This window comes from Lepidochelys olivacea (assembly GCF_965140295.1).
Source record: "Lepidochelys olivacea isolate rLepOli2 genome assembly, chromosome: 1".
Taxonomy (NCBI): Eukaryota; Metazoa; Chordata; order Testudines; family Cheloniidae; genus Lepidochelys; species Lepidochelys olivacea.
The window spans coordinates 225,510,182-225,527,036 of record NC_140411.1 but is presented as its reverse complement, the minus strand read 5'-3'; the positions used below and the strand labels follow the sequence as shown (position 1 = coordinate 225,527,036).

The window sequence follows — 16,855 nt, the reverse complement described above, 5'->3', positions numbered from 1 at the left end:
TAATAATAATTTGTATCACGGTAGGACCTAGAGACTCCAGTTAGGGACTGGACCCCATTGTGTAAGCTGCTGCACAAAGATGTAGTAAAAACCCACACTCTGGCCCCACCTCCTGCCCCAAATCTATTGCACTAATATGCAGTGAATTTCTGTTTTTAGTTTTGGTTTTACTTATTCAAAACCTTGATCCAAATGCTAGTTCTCCTGGAACACATGGTGCTTGAGCCCTGATCCATGAGTAACTTTACACATGTGATCAGTTCCATTGAACTCAGTGATACTAGTCTCATGTGCAAAGTCACTCACCCATGTAAGTGTCTGAAGGATGCAGACCTTGGATTGCCTTTCTTTCATAGACCAACATGTAGATGTGTGGTGGGGGGAAATGTCTCATAGAAATATTAAGAAGCCAATGCACCCAAGACAAAAGAGAGATTTTTCTAAGGCATGAAAAGCAACAGGAGCCCTTTAGGTACAGGCAGGGGGATATTCAAAAGCATTTAGCACTGGGCTAATTCTACTCTTGAAGTCAGTGTGAGTTTTACCATTAACTTTCATGGGAGCAAAGTTAAGCTAAGCTGAACACTTCCGAAGATCTCACCCACAAAGAGAAAAAACACACTCCAACAACATCTCATTAGGATAGTAACCAAAAGGTAGTCTATATGGACTTGGGTGGCTTCACATGTTTATACAGAGTGGTCAACATGCAGTAGTAAAAAGCAGTTTTTATTTTATTTACATGTAGATAGTATGAGATTTTTGAAAAGACTGTTCATGGTTCTAGGATAATTGTTCCAAAAAGCAGAATGTAACGAAAATTAAAAAAAAAATACTGTATACAAGAAAATCAATGCATTTCATAAAATAAAGCATATTTTGTCTCCCTTTAAATTGTATGCAAAAATATGTAAATATATGTCTTTTCAAAAAAGAGATCTAGTAGTGCATAATAATTATTCAAATCAATTAGACAAATGTATTTGGTGGGTTCGAATTAATAGGCCAAGCAAGCTTTTTTTCCTTTGCTTCTCTGTCAAATGAATCATAGATTGAGTCTTTGGTTACAGTTTTGGTTGGTGCAGGGATTTCTGAGATTCCAACGTAATTTTTTTTGGCTATCCTTGAACTGGTGGTGATGGTGTATGCATTGCTTCGGTAGCATTTCATGGAGGACATGCAAAATGTTTCTTTCATCCCTTTTCTGAAGTTTGCATTATACACTGAGTACAGGGTGGGCTTAGAGGCTGACGAACTAAAGGATATCCAAGTGATAGCCATGAAAACCAAAGAACTCTTTCTGTAGTCTGTCTCCTGTGGGTGCCACAGCTGCACCACGTAAAAAGGGAGCCACGATAGCAGAAATACTAAATTTAACATCAGGAACATCTTGATGGTTTTCACTTTTGTCCTTGGGACTATATTCATGGTCCGCCTGACTGTTCTGCCATCAGTTCCTACCCTCCAAATGTATTTGATGACCTTTTGGTAAAAGAGGATGATGCAAATGGATGGAATCAAAAAACTCACCAAAAGATGGATGATGCTGTAGACAGCTCCATCCCAAGAAGAGGGGAGAAAAAAGTTGCAATGGTTGTCCCAACTGGAGCCATAGAAAAAGAAAGCTGGGGACACAAAAGCGGCATCAAAGATCCAAGATGCTGCAATCATTTTCTTGGCTTTTTCTCTGGACACTTTGAAACTCAGAGGATAGACAATTGTGTAGAACCTATCTACGCAGATAGACAGCAGCACGTAGATCTGGACACCGGGAGTGAGATACTGAAAATATCTCACTAGCTTGCACATAACGCTCCCAAGTGTCCACCTGCCAGATGTAAACTGGAGCAGCACAAACGGAGCACTCGTCATGCTAATGAGGAGATCGGCACAAGCCATGGAGACCACAAAGTAGTTGGTGGTAGACTGAGTCCTCCTGCTCCGGTGGATCACTAAGCAAACAAGGGAATTTCCAAAGACAGAGAACAGCCATAATGCTCCAAAAATCATGCTGGCTACTACTATTTCCCCTGGTCTCAGTTCATACTGCAAGACAGTACTGTTCCTCTTGGCTCTGTATTCCGTGGATACGTCTGTCATCTCATGGCTTGCCAGAGACATAGAGGTTTCAGAGTGGCTGTCGTTCTGTAGTGGTAGCAGGACTGTTGGGATAACAAAAGAACCTTTGCTATTATCCATACCATAGGCAAACATCATAGTCACGTTTTCCTCTTGAGCTCTGAATGGAGACAGAAGCAGGAACATTATTGTTAAAAGGGGGAGAGAAATATCTGATTAACAAATAATACATTTTGCTTTGGGATATTATTATGAAAAGTAAACAAATAGCCAACCCAAGTCTGAATATAAGAAACACCTGTTTATAATCTAGTCCACAGTTCCCTGACAACCTGTACACACACACACACACACACACACATGCTGAAATGCTTGTGTCTATATCTATCATTCCAGGTCGTCAGGGATCTGTGGAATAGATTATAAACAGGAGCTGTTTTTTATATTCAAATGTGGGGTGGAGAATTGTTTATTTTTCATGTCAATATCCCAGATCTTCATGGATCAAAGGTCAAATGCTGCTCCCATCAAAATTGGTCAGAGCTTTGCTATTATCAGCAGGACTGACATTTGGACACAAGTGCACAGAAAGCTGCAGAGATGAGATAGCACAGACGAGACCGTGATTGGTAAGCACAAAAATGCTAACTACTTCCAAATTAGTAACCTGCTCAGAAGCTGCCCATGGACTCACTTCATCTTATTTCACTAACCTGTGTGCTGCCCAGCCCACTTAATCTGAACAAGTTTTTTTAAAATCAAGTAGCAGCAAGGGGTGGCTGAATCCATTCTCTCCCCTGGCATGTTTCAGGCAGTCAAGGACTTGCTGGCTCTGGGGAAGAGAGGTGTACAGACAGATGTGAAATTGAAGACCCAGGCCCTTTGTGATGGACAGGGAAGGAAGATGGGCTGAAGAAGCCTCCTTGCACTCTCCCGGGATGAGGAGAAGAAGCTCTTGCATCCTGCAAAGAATCAAGGGAGACGATTCCCATAGCTCCTGCTCCCCTTCCACTTGTGGGAGAAGAAGAGAAGATCCTTTCCCCACTATCTGGGAGAGCAATCAGCAAAGTAGTGTGAGTGAAGAGTGGTGGTGGGTGACTGAGAGGAGGGAGTGGTGGAGAGAGGGCATGTGTGGTGGAGTGATTGAGAGGGGTGAGTGAGAGAGTGAGGTATTTGTGTGTTGTGATGTGGTACGTATTGGGATTAGATACCTAAATCCCAGGTTTGGCTCTACTGCTATCCACAAAATTCCCATGTAACCTGATAGGCACCTAAACTCACTCAGCACCTATGTTTTAAGAGAAAATCTCCAGAAGCGCCTAAGTTTCTACTTCCAGGCATACCCTGCACACTCTAGGTGTCCGGATGCCTCTCTCCCACCTAAGCCCCAGAGTGATCCACAAAACGGGGGAAGATCGGTGTTCACCTGCCTTTCTCATACTCAGAGGCTGCCCACCAGATCTGGTCCCATTCAAAAATCTGGTCACCAGAGGAGAAGATGCTCCTGCTGCCCACCCTGTAACCCAATGGTTATCGCACTCATCTGGGGCTGTGGATAACCCAGGTTCAATTCTCCTCTCTGCCTGAGGGGGAGAAACAATTTGAACAGGAGTCTCCGACCTCTCAGGAGGATGCACTAACCACTGAATTATGAGACAGTTTGATGTGGGGATTCCCTCAGTCTCTCCTGCTGATGCTGTTCCACTGTGGATAAATACCTAAAAAGTTATTGGAGCAGGGGGCCTGTACCCTGGGTCTCCCACCTCCCCTGTGGGTTTCCTTATACATCAGGCCACAGAGTCATTGTCGTCCTGTTGCTCTCTCTCTCTCTCTCTCTCTGGCCTAGCCATTCTTTGATTATTTATCCACAGTGGAACAGCTTCAGCAGGAAAGACTGAGGGAGCCCCACATCAGACTGTCTCATTGCTCCATGGTTGCACTTGCTTGGGAGGTAGCAGGTTCTTTTCTCCCGCTCTGGTAGAGGGAGGAGTTGAACCCGGGTCTGGCAGGGAAGCGTTCTGATCACTAGACTAAAACGTAAAAGGTTGGCACCTGCACTACCTCTTCTGGTTGTTTTGTGTAGAGTGTGGCAGGTGCCTGATTCTTTCTCACAAAGACTGACTTAGGTTTGGCTGCCTGACTCCAGGAGAGGTGTTCCTGGCTGTGGGTCACTGCAGAGATAAGTGCCTGAAGTTAAGTGCCCAACATTGTGAGAGAAGTGGAGCTGAGGACATCCCCCTCTCATCAGTATCTCCTGTTGGCTGGCTTAGGCAGCTCCTAACACAGGGGTGGGCAAACTTTTTGGCCCGAGGGCCACATCAGGGTGAAAAACTGTATGGAGGCCTGGGTAGGGAAGGCTTAGCCTCCCCAAACTGCCTGGCCCCTGCCCCCTATCCGCCCCCTCCCACTTCCCGCCCTCTGACTGCCCCCCTCAAAACCCCCGACCCATCCAACCCCTCCTGCTCCATGTCCCCTGACTGGCCCCCTGACCCCTATCCACACTCCCAACCCCTTTCCACATCCCCACCCCCTGACAGGCCCCCCAGGATTTCCACGCCTATCTAACCCCCTGTTCCCCGTCTCCTGACTGCCCCCCCGCGCAGAACCTCTACCCCATCCAACTGCCCCCTGCCACTTAACTGCCCCCTCCCCCGGGATCCCCTGCCCCTTATCCAACCCCCCCCCGCCCACTGCCCCCTTACCATGCCGCTCAGAGCAGCAGGAGCTTGCAGCCTCGCCACCTGGCCAGAGCCAGCCGCGCTCCCCACGCAGCAGTGTAACTGGGGGGGACAGCAGGGGAGGGCCTGTGGGCTAGCCTCCCCGGCCAGGAGCTCAAGGGCTGGGCAGGATGGTCCCATAGGCCGGATGTGGCCTGCGGGCCTTAGTTTACCCACCTCTGTCCTAGCATGTTGGCTTTTGTGGATCGCATTTGGAGGTGCCTGTCTCTCCCCTAGTCATTGTATAGGGGAGCCTAGGTGCCTGTCTCAGGCTTTGTTGATCACAGTGTTGATCCTGTGGCTTTCTTGGTTCCTAAAAGTTAGGCCTCGTGATACTGAGCATCACAATGCCTATGTCCCTTTGTGGAGCTGAGCGTGGGCGACTAAGAGGAGCGAGTGGTGAAAGTAGGGTTGTGTGTGTGGTGGGTGACTGGTTGCAGTGGTAACTGGGTGAATGAGTTGTGGTGGTGGGGGCTGGATTAGTGGGGTGAGTAAAAGGCCGTGTGGAAGGTTATTGAGAGTATCAGTGGGGTTATTGAATGATAGCGTGATCGAGACACAGTGTGAGACCTAGTGCGATTGTGCACCATTTCCTTCAGCAATAGGAGAACCATACACTGGAATAAAGCACCCTGGAGAATGCTGCCAGCCTCACCTGCTTCACCCATCCTCAGTTATCGGCTTCTTCCCCAGTCACCTCACCTGAGGATTAACCGCTAAGATAAATGTGAATTAAAATATTTGTACCACCTACAGAACTTTATAAATAGGGATGGGGAAGAATACAGTAGAAGAAAGTCTGTTCATGAAAGACAGGGAGTTGGTGAAAAGCTGGGAGGTGAGGGGGACCCAGCTGTTAGGTTTTGTCTCATGCTCTGATTATCCAGACTTTGTCTCTGCCTATTGCTTTTTTTATTAGATAGGAAATATAGTCAACTTCTGAGGATTGTGTGCTCTGGAGGGATCTTTGTGCAGGGGTCAGCACCACCATGTTGCGCGATGGACACTTGACAAAATTACCGGACTTAGTGATAGACATTGGCGGAGGGCATGAGTGGGCTCTGGGCTGAGGCAGGGGGTTGAGGTGTGGGTGGGGGTTCTGGCTCTGGGCTGCGGGTGGGGGTTCTGGGATGGGGCCAGAAATGAGGGGTTCAGGGTGCGGGAGGGGGCGCCGGGCTGGAGCAGGGGTTTGGGGATGTGTGAGGGCTCCAGCTGGGGGTGCAGGCTCTGGGGTGGGGCTGGGGATGAGGGGTTTGGGGTGCAGGAGGGTGCCCAGGCTGGGATCAAGGGGATTGAAGGATGGGAGGGGGATTGGAGCTGGGACTGGGGGAGGGGATTGGGGCCCAGGAGGGGATCAGGGTGCACACTCCAGACGGTGCTTACCTCAAGCAGTTTCCAGAAGCAGTGGCATGTCCCCCCTCCAGCACCTACACGGAGGCATGGCCAGGTGGCTCTGTGCACTGCCCTGTCTGCAGGTGCCGCCCCGCAGCTCCCATTGGCCATGGTTCCCAGCCAATGGGCTGGGAGCCGCGGAGTCAGCACTCAGGGACCGGGGACAGAGGCAGCATGCAGAGCCGCCTGGCTGCGCCTCTGCCACCACCAGCAGGGACAGGGAGCCACTTGCGGGGAGTCGCCTGAGGTGAGCGCCCCCACGGACCTCAAAATTTTTACCACGGACATGTTGCCAACCCCTGTCTTTGTGCAATGGCTGACATCTTTGTCAGGACCATAGATCTGCCGAGTTGAAAGCATAAGTCTTTATAGGAGTCAGGCTCTCAAGCTGGGGTCTGTAACAGCAGGGTACATGTGCAGTGGCATATGGATGTAGGTGAAATTCTGAAGATGTGCACTGACATTCTTGGAATATGAATTCCGAGTATTAAAACAAGCACCTGACAGTCTTGGAGAACTGTCCAGCCCAGCAGTTTATGCTCAGTTGTGTCCTCAGACTCTGCCTGAGAGAGAATGAGTGAGAGAATATACTTGTGTCTACTTTAGATGTACTGTAAAAATAAATCCTGTAGGTTTATGACCGGGTTATAAACTGCTGCAGTGAACTGTTGAATGTAGCCATCAATTCACTACTTAAAAGCTGAGACTTCTTGGGTAGCCCACAGCTATTTCATAGAGAAGCTCTTGTCTGGCGCTGGGAATACGTGGAAATGCTTTGGCTGGCTTTGAGATGTGTGAAATTATTTTCTGTGTGTTTTGGAGGCCACACTATAAATTGACATACTGTTTTCCAGTGGTCAAAATTGATTGTTTTGGAACAATCTGCAACATGAGACAGATGCATGGCTCAGTTTAGCAATGTCAAAGACTCATTATCTTTTTCTACACTCACATGGCTCCATCTGTTTCCCTACTGGAGCTCTACAGAGAACCTCATTTTCTCTAACTTCATAGCAATCCTCCCCATGCAGCTGTGTCATAGCCTTTATGCCTCTAATGAGGGCTGGATGGAATTCCCTAGCAAACCCATCAGCCAAAAAAGAAAGTGTAAGATTGGAAAGTGCATAGAGTATTGATCATGTGAGGGGTTGAGTGCCCTAGAATTGCATTGACTTTGTAGGATTTGTTTAGTCTCTAAGGTGCCACTAGTACTCCTTTTCTTTTTTGTAGGATTTGTGAGCACTTGGTATCTTGCAAGATGGGACTCTAGCAATGCAGAACATTCTCACTATGGCATTTCATGCCACGGAAATGCAGCCATCTCTGGGTCCAACGACACAGTTATTCTTTCCCAGCTACAGTACACAGTTTTAGGAAGGGAATGAAGCATTACTTCTCCAATTGAAACTACAGGGGAAATTTAGCTAGACAGAATGTAATTGCCCAATTTGAGATTTGGACAGGAAACTGGTGCCAACCCACCTAATCTTGGAAAAAAGTGCTGTGAAATCTTTCATGATTAGGCCTGAGTTTCACATCAAAAGTTCCAAAAGTTGCTTCGGTGACTATTTGGTGAAGAAATCTGTCAGCTATCACATCCAGGTAAATCTGGGCCCTACTGTTATTGGTAGTGCTTGTCCTCCAGTCTATATCTGGGAAGTTAAAGTCTCCCTCAATCACACAATTTCCAATATATTTATTTCATTAAAAACATTAAAGAGGCCTCTATGCATATCCAAATTGGATCCTGGGGGTCTGTAGTATACCCCAAGCACTAGCCCAAGGGTGTAGCTTTCTTCCCCAAAGTGATTTTGGCCTAAACAGACTCTGTCTTATCCGTTCCATCACTTCTAATTTCATTACACTCTACCTCATCATTAATATACAATACTACTCCATCACCTCTCCCTTTATTTCTGTCTTATCTGAACTGCATATATCCTGTACTCCAGTCATGACTACTATTCCACCATGTTTATGTTATCCTATAATATCCGGTTTCACTTCCTGCACCAGTAGTTCTAGTTCCTCCATTTTGTTACTCAGGCTCCTTGCAAGGTGTACAAAAATTTTAATTGTTGCTGCTTGGCTTCACCCAGATTTCTTGCCCGGTTAGATACAGTCATTTTACTGCCAGTATTGCCAGTACTGACTGTTAGTGCCAATACCAATGAAGCTATCTTTCCTCTTAATGGCCATTCTCCTACCCACTGTTGTTCCTTTCTCCATTGCTGTATCCTTTCTTACTTGATTTTCTTCATTCTCAATGTTAAAATCAGGTGTGGCGATTACATGAGCATCTCCCAACCGTCTCCCCCAAGTTCCTAGTTTAAAGCTCTTTTAGTCAGTTGTGCCAACCTCTATCCCAGAAGTCTATTTCCCTCCCAACTCAAGTGGATTCCATCCCATGAAAACAGTTCTCTGTCCATGAATGCCTCCCAGTGGTCAAACATCCCAAAGTCCTCCTTATAGCACCACTGCCTAAGCCATCTTTGATCATCATAATCTTGTCTCACCTTCATCCTCCTCCTCTAGGGACAGGTAGAATCCCATTAAAGATCACTTGAGCATCCATTTTTTTAAGCGTCTTCCCCAGCCTGGCATAGTCTCCCTTGATACATTCCAGTGAGAATCTAGCTGTATCATTTGTTCCCATGTGAGGGAGAATCAGTGGTGTCTTTCCTGCTCCCGTTAGATTTTTCTTCAACCTCAGCACAACATCCCGTATCTTAGTTCTCGCCAGACAGCACACCCTTCTGTTCTCCAGAACAGCTGTGGTGACAGGCCTGTCTGTCCTTCTTAATAGGGAGTCCCCAGCCATGTAGACTGGACTCTTCCTGGTGCTGGTGCGATTCTCTGGCCTTCCTTGTGTTCTTTCTGGCTGCAAGTCCTCTTGTCTTTTATTCTCCCTTGAAATCTTCTGTGAGTCATTCTGTATCCTCCTGAGGCTCTGAACTCAGGGTATCTCCATTGGCTCTTCCCATCTTCTTATAGGACTAGCCACTCTTCTCTTCTTCCTTGCCCTCCCACCTTCAGTTACAGCTTGCTGTGCCCTTTCTTCTTTCTCCAACTTGGCAAACCTGTTCCCGAGCTCTATTTCTCCTTTGCTAGTTGGTCTTTTCCTCTGCCTGGTTCTTGTAGTCACATGCTTCCCCTGGCTACTTTCCTCGCCCAGCAATCTCCCCTCTGAGTTCTTCAGTCCAGCTTGCATCCGCGAGTCTCAGCTTTTCCCTTCAGCCTCCTCTTGCCTTCCCTCCATCATCTGCTCGAATCCCTGTAGAAACTCAATCATAGTTTCCACCTGCATCTCCAAACCTCAGATCTTCTCTTACATCAGTTCCATCATGTGGCACTTCATACCACCAAAGCTTTTTTCAGGTACACGCTCCAGGATAATGTACATCCTGCAGCTTCCATATCCAGTCATCTTCATTGTGTCTTCCATTGCGTGGGTCACTAACACTGTTGCCTCTTTGTCTGTCATAATCTTCCCGCCTAAGCTCCTGTCAAGCAAAAAACCAATCCAAAACCAAAACCCCCAACAAACACCAAAACAAAACTGGAACACCACACACTCCCCCTGTACTCTTCCAAACACCAATTTACAGCTATTTACTTACTCTTATGCTGCTGGCTAACTGTTTGGATGCCTTTATAGGACGCCTCATCAGGGAAGCCCCACCCCCTAATCAGGGATGTCCCATTCCCTAAACAGGGCTCTGCCTCTCTCACAGCACACTGTCCCCTACCAGTCTCTACAAATTGAACAGGAAAAACAAACAAACATGACGTTCCCCTCTGCTGCTATCTGAACTGGCGATCTGCTAGGTCACCCCAATCCTTGACTCTGAGAGCCAGCCTTACCCTGCTCTGCTGTGAGAACCCCCACTCCTCGGCTGTTCACGCACAGCCTCTGGCATGTAAGCTGCTCCTTGGATTGTACAACCGAATGATATTAGTCAATATCTCTGGTCCCAGACACAACCCTAGGAACCTCCAGCTTGCAGTGTCCAGTTGTGCCTGCTGGATGCTGCAAGCTTATATGCGTTTGTCAATTTAACAAAGAAATTGGTATGTACCAGGCTTGTTATCTCAAGGAGAGTCTCTGACATTCTTCAAACCAAACGCCCTGCTTCAGGTAGAATAAACAAACAGATTTATTAACTATAAAGATAGATTTTAAGTGATTATAAGTCAAAACATAACAAGTCAGATTTGTTTAAATGAAATAAAAGCAAAACACATTCTAAACTAATCATAACACTTTCAGTGCCCTTACAAGCTTAGATGCTTCTCACCACAGGCTGGCTGGTTGCTCTTCAGCCAGGCTCTCCCCTTTGATCAGCACTTCAGTCACTTGGTGTGGTGTCTGTAGATGTAGGCGGAAGAGAGAGGAAGAGCATGGCAAATGTCCCTCCCTTTTATCATATCCTTTCTTCCCTCTTGGCTTTGCCCTCCCCCCTTCAGAGTCAGGTGAGCATTACCTCATCACAGTTCCAAACTGACAAAAGGAATTGGAGTGACTCCCTCAAGAGTCTAAGAGATCCTTTTGTTGTTGCCGAGGCCAATGTCCTTTGTTCCTGTGAGGCTGGGCTGGGTTTGTCCCATACCTGCCCTGATGAGGTATGAACTGCCTCTCTGCTCTTGAAGAGTTTTTGCCTGGGCTTGCTTTAAGCCATGAAGATACATTTTCAGCCTTGTAACTATATATATATATATATATATGAAATTATAACTTATAACCTTACTATAACCTTACTGTAACAATTACTATAACATCACTATAACAACCATGCTCAGTGCATCATGAGTCTTCCAAAGACACCCAACATGACAAACTTTGCATTGGATACCACAGAATCATTTATAAAGATGAACATGGGGTTGTCGGGTGTTCCCCTGAGGTACAGAGCGTCAAAACAACCCCCCCCCAAAAAAAACCCCAGAAAAACATAAACACCCTGTAGTGGGGTGGCTGCCCCACTCCTGGAGAACAGGGGTTAAAAGCAGCCAAGCTAGGCTGATTAGGGAAGCAGCCACAGCTGGGGCCACACCCAATCAGGGCCCAGCTGGCCCTGATAAGAGGGCTGGGGGCAAGGAGCTGAAGGAGTCCCCCTCTAGCTTTGGAGAGAGATGGACCTAGCTGCCTGAAGGAGCAAAGATTACTGTGGACAGAGCAGTGCTGGAGAAGAGGCAGGTTGAGCTGGGGAGCTCAGGCCTGGCGACCTCCCAGGCTGCGGCCTGACAGGAAGGCGTAGAGAGGTAGTGGGCTGCAGAGAAAGGCAGCAGGTCCAAACCCCCCTTGCCAATGAGTGGCCATTTCACTGCAGTCTTCCCCAATGAACAGGGGCTAGATAATGACGGCAGTAGCCACCTAGGCAAGGTGGGTTTAGAGGATTGGGGCTTCCCCTTGGAGGGGAGACCCAGAGCATGGGCGTACTGCTGGGGCAGAACCCCGAGGTAAAGGGCACCAGGATCCAGGAGGGACACAGGGCTAGCGGCAGGTGAGACACTGGCCTGCGAGGGTGCGCCGAGTGCTGAATGAGCTAATTCCCAGGACGACCAGCAGGAGGCGCCATGCTGGTGAGTCATCACTTCATTACAAACTCACACACTTCCCCCAAAGGAGCAGGGGCTAGCCTCCTCCCTTCCCCTCCAACAGAACTCCTACTCAAACTCCCCTGTTTATAGCTTTGTTTTCTGGACATGCATTTGTGGCTATTGCTTTACTATTGGAAAAGCAAAAATGGCTCTAATGGAAATGATGATGATGATAATAATAATATTTTATATTTATCTAACACCGAAGGATCCCAAATCATGTAAAAAGCTATCTATACACCAGTGAAAGGCAGCCACTTCTGGGGTGGATGGCAAGCAGCTGGAATAAAGCACACACTAATAGCGAGAGGGGGAAATGTTGAACATCCAGGCAAGCCTCTACTCTTCTGAATAGTCCAATGGGATCTTTAAAGTCCATGCAGGACAGATAAGATCTGTGGCCAATGGGAGCTGCTGGGTGCTCAGCACTTTTGAAATTCATGTCACTTAACTTGGCACCTAAATATGGTTTAGTTTCCTGACTCTAGCAATCTGTTTGTGGAGATCTTGAAGCTAGAGGCCAAGATCTTATCTGAAAGTCCCTTATGCAGTAAATAACAGGGTACCCAATGTTATCAGCAGGATGATGGGCTAATTCAATGTTCTATTTATACCTTGTTTGGTGCTTAGGCACTAAGGTGATAGGAACCTTAAAAAAAAACAACCCTAAGATAGAAACATAATTAATCTTGTCAGAGTGTGAACCTGCCCTTCAAGGGAGTCTAGATATTCCAAAATTGATGCTTCAACTACTGAGCCATCCACTCTAGCTATAATCTCAGAATGCTCTATTATTATCATCTCTCTGAATCAAAGACACCCCCCCCCCAGGAAGTAGCATCTATGTAGAATGGCAGCTTACAGATATTGTGAATGGGGAATCATCACTGAACTGGTGTTTCTCGTTCAGTCCTGCAGGTATTGATTCTTGACCCTATGCTATTTAATATTTTTATTAATGGCATAGATGAAAACATAAAATTATCACTGATAAAGTTTGCAGATGATATAAAAAATGGGAGAGTGGTAAATAATGAAGAAAAGAAGTCACTGATATAGCGTGGTCTGGGTTGTTTGGCAAACTGGGAGCAATCAAACAATATGCATTTTATACATCGCTAAATGTAAATTTATATGTGTAGGAACAAAGAATATAGGCCATACTTCCATGACTGGGGACTCTATCCTATAATCTATGACTCTGAAAAAGATTTGGGTGTCGTGGTGGATAATCAGCTGAATATGAGCTCCCAGTGTGACACTGTGGCCAAAAGAGTTAATGCGATCTCTGGATGTATAAGCAGGGGAATCTTGAGTCGAAGTAGTAGTAGTATTTACCTCTGTATTTGGCACTGGTGTGATCACTGCTGGAATAATCAGTCCAGTTCTGGTGCCCACAATTCAAGGAGGATGTTGATAAATTGAAGAAGATTCGGAGAAGATCCATGAGAATGATTAAAGGATTAGAAAACATGTCTTCTAATGACAGACGCAAGGAGCTCAATCTATTTTGCTTAACAAAGAGAAGGTTAAGGGGAGACTTGATTGCAGTCTATATGTACCTACATGGGGAAAAAATACTTAATAATGGGCTCTTCAATCTAGCAAAGATCCGATGGCTGGAAGTTGAAGCTAGACAAACTGAGATTGGAAATAAGGTATACATTTTTAACAGTGAAAGTAATTAACTATTAGAACAACTTACCAAGTGTCTTGGGGGATTCTCCATCACTTGCAATTTTAAAATCAAGATTGGATGTTTTTCTAAAAAAATATGCTCTAGGAATTATTTTGGGGACGTTCTGTGGCTTGTGTTATACAGGAAGTAGACAAGATGATCACAGTGGTCCCTTTTGGTTTTGGAAAAGATCAATCTATGAGAGAGACAAGGTGGGTGAGGTAATATCTTTTATTGGACTGACTTCTGTTAGTGAAAAGACAAGCTTCTGAGCTATACAGAACTTGTTTTAAGGTCTGGGAAGGGTACTCCTAGCGTCACAATTAAATACAAGATGGAACAGATTGTTTAGCATAAGTAGTTAACACATATTGTAAGAAACCATTCAAGGTGAAGTGGCCAGTTAACACCTTTGCAGACATAGGTCAAAAAGTGGGGTTAGTGGGTTATAGATTGTTGTAATAAGCCTGTGACATTATCTGATTAAAATATGACCATGCAAATCATTGCTGTTACCACCGTATAAAATTCATTGCAATTATATAACAAAGTGTGCCAAGAAAATGTCAATAGAAAGGGTTAAGTGGCTCGCAGGCTAAATGACCCAGAAACAACCTTTAGAGACATGTTAGAAAAGTAAGTGAATGGTAATTAGGGCCAGTCCATGTTAGATGGGCTAGAACTTTGAAATGAAAACCTGCATTGTTAGAGAATTAGAGGTGATACTAATTGTATGTGTGTACTTATATCTTGTTAGGTGTTAAACTGTCTGTCACTATAGCTATTGATTCAGAGATCAAAAGGGAATATTAACATTTAGATGAAACTTGGGTGAAATAATGTCATTGCCTATATGTTTCTTTAAAGTTTGTGATAAACTGCCTAATGGATAAATTGCCTTATCGGTGTAGCTAATTACTGGTGATGCTTGGGAAATAGGTCTACTTCAAAGTCTCCATAATTGCCTATTGTTCACCTGAGGACTCTGAGCTGGCAGGAGAAGACCTGGAACTATATAAAGATGTCTTGGGTCCTGATCCTTTTTATCTCAGATCTGCTTGATGCTTCATGCCGGGGAAGCTCAAGTCGTAAGACTGAGATCTCCAGTCCTATCAAGTTCACCCTGAATATGAACATTGGAGTATAACCTATGGAGTAATTCTGAAAGAACTCTTTGCAGCTATGAAGCTCACCATCTCTACCATGAATCTGATCTCAGAACTGTATCCATGTCTGTATGTATACTGATCTTTTAACCAATACTCTCTCTCTTTTCTTTTTATTTAAAATTTAAAATTTTAGTTTAGTTAATAAGAATTGGCTGTAAGTGTGTATTTGGGTAAGATGTGAAATATTCCTTAACCTGGGAGGTAATGTGTCTGATCCTTTGGGATTGGTAGAACTTTCTTATATGATGAGTAAGATTTTCAGTAATCCTCATCATATTTGACTTGGGTGTCAGGGTGGAGGCCTGAGACTGGGTTGCTTTAAGGAAATGGTGTTGTTGGCTTCTGGGTAACCAGTAAGGTAATATAGAAGCTGGTTTGTGCTGGCTTGGTAAATCTAAGTATTGGACTATCTACCAGCTTTGGGGATTGTTTGCCCCATTCTTTTCAGTTGACCCTAATTGAGTAACCTCAGTGCAGCTCCCTGGGACCCTGGTCACAAAGCCATAAACCCAGTGTCTTTATTAAGTCCATGATTTTTGGTGTTTAGCAGAGTTATGCATTTAAGACCCCAGGCTGGTCTATTGAAAGTGTTGTGCAGGTTTCCTTTGAGGACAAGGACTTCAGAGGTCAGATATAGAGTGACTGTTGTGTGAAAAGTGTTTGCCCACAGATAATATTGTGTGTTATCATTTTCCTCCATGAGTTCATTCACAAGCATAGTGATTATCAGGTTGGGACATTTAGTGCACTGGATGAGGTACACCACACATGATGATAGGCATGTGTTGGACCCATGAATCTTGAAAAGTGAGTGGTGAGGGGTATCGATCATTGTAGCAGTGGACATCTGTCTGCAGGGTTTACATCTGTTGTTTTGCCAGGGTCTGGTGCTTCTTTGAGTTTGTGGGTCCTGGTCTGTGGGGAGCTTGCTTCTGATGATGAGCTTGGTGTTGTTTGAAGGTCAGAAATGGGGGGGATTCAGGAAAGATTTCATTCAGGATGTGGTCTCCATCTAGTTCGAGTTGTAATTGTTTACTGATACCTCATAGGGGTTCCATTGTGGGGTGGTCAGTGGCAACTAGGGATGTGCGGTTGGAGGGTTTTTTCCCTTCTGTATTGAAGTAGGTTCTCTCAGGGCATTTGGGTGGCCTGTTCCATGGTGTGGTGTCCTTGTTTGGTGAAAGTTGTTTTAAGTTTGTTTAGGTGTGAACCCTGGACTTTCCTTGGAGCATATTCTGTGGTCTGTGAGTGCCTGGCTGTAGATAAGAGATTTCTTGGTGTGTTTGGGGTGATTACAAATCCAGTAACTACCTGAGGCACACCAAGAAATCTGTTATCACTCCACTAGCAGGACGTCTAGCACGGTTACAGTGCAATTATGCATTTACTGTCATGATTAGAATCATGGTTTTCTGAGTTCTGTTGTTGTTTGAGGCAGCTAAAAATGTATGTATTGATTCACGAAGGAAACCTATTTTAATTCATGCTATAAATTGTCCTTTTGTGACTCATGCAAAGGCATGACTCATTTTTCTTTCCTTTTTCAGATTAAAATGCTAATCAAATCAATTAAGAGACTAATCAGTATATGATAGTTGCATGAAATCTGAGCACTGAGTGAGGTTTTGTTAAGACATTGATGTTTGTATTCAAAGTATTATCTTACCTTCCCCAAAGTATTATCAGGAGTGTACAATAGCAAGTATATTCTGCAAAGAATTGTCTTCCCATTACAAAGAATGCACTGGATGCTCATTTATCAGAGTAACAATAATTGTATGTAATACTGTATAGCCAACTAATCAGTACAAGTTACTGGGCATACAAATGTCACTTGATACATTTGCATTTCTATTTAGCTTTTTGTGGATGGCAAAAAATTACCCAGGGAAGCCAGACTGTCCTGTGTGGCACAGGAATTCCAAATATCCTTGCTTTTTGTAATCACACTAATACCATGCTGGTTTCTGTCCCTGCTGCTAGCATGGTACTGATGAACACGCATAGTGACCAGCTCTGCTACTAAGGCTGGCCTGCACCTGACATCTCCTCAGATACGCAAGAAAGCTCTGAAGAGCTCCAATTTTGAGGTGAGGTGCTGTCTGTCGCCCTGTGACGAGGTGTATCTACCCCACACCAGCCCCGAAAGGGTTAACTGTGCCTGGCAAGCCGAGGAAACCCTGCCCCTCCGACTTTGCTGTGCATGCTCAGCCTGGAGG

At 45.3% G+C, this 16,855-nt stretch overlaps 1 protein-coding gene across 7 annotated transcripts in view; it reads right to left on the bottom strand.

Annotated features, from left to right (window-relative positions):
* Positions 1-889: 889 nt before the first annotated feature.
* Positions 890-16,855, bottom strand: part of GPR19 (G protein-coupled receptor 19) — a 33,094-nt gene continuing 17,128 nt past the window's right edge. For 2 of the 7 annotated variants that reach the window (XM_084613738.1, XM_084613739.1), the window contains exons 2-3: positions 13,495-13,663; positions 890-2,239 (exon numbers count right to left, since the gene is read on the bottom strand). In XM_084613738.1, the coding sequence (XP_084469864.1) occupies positions 970-2,217 (1,248 nt within the window). In that variant the 5' untranslated portion in view covers positions 2,218-2,239; positions 13,495-13,663 and the 3' untranslated portion in view covers positions 890-969. Of the gene's footprint in view, positions 2,240-13,127; positions 13,177-13,494; positions 13,664-16,855 lie in introns of all 7 variants that reach the window. The other 5 variants (XM_084613735.1, XM_084613736.1, XM_084613734.1 and 2 more) reach the window with 3 other exon arrangements.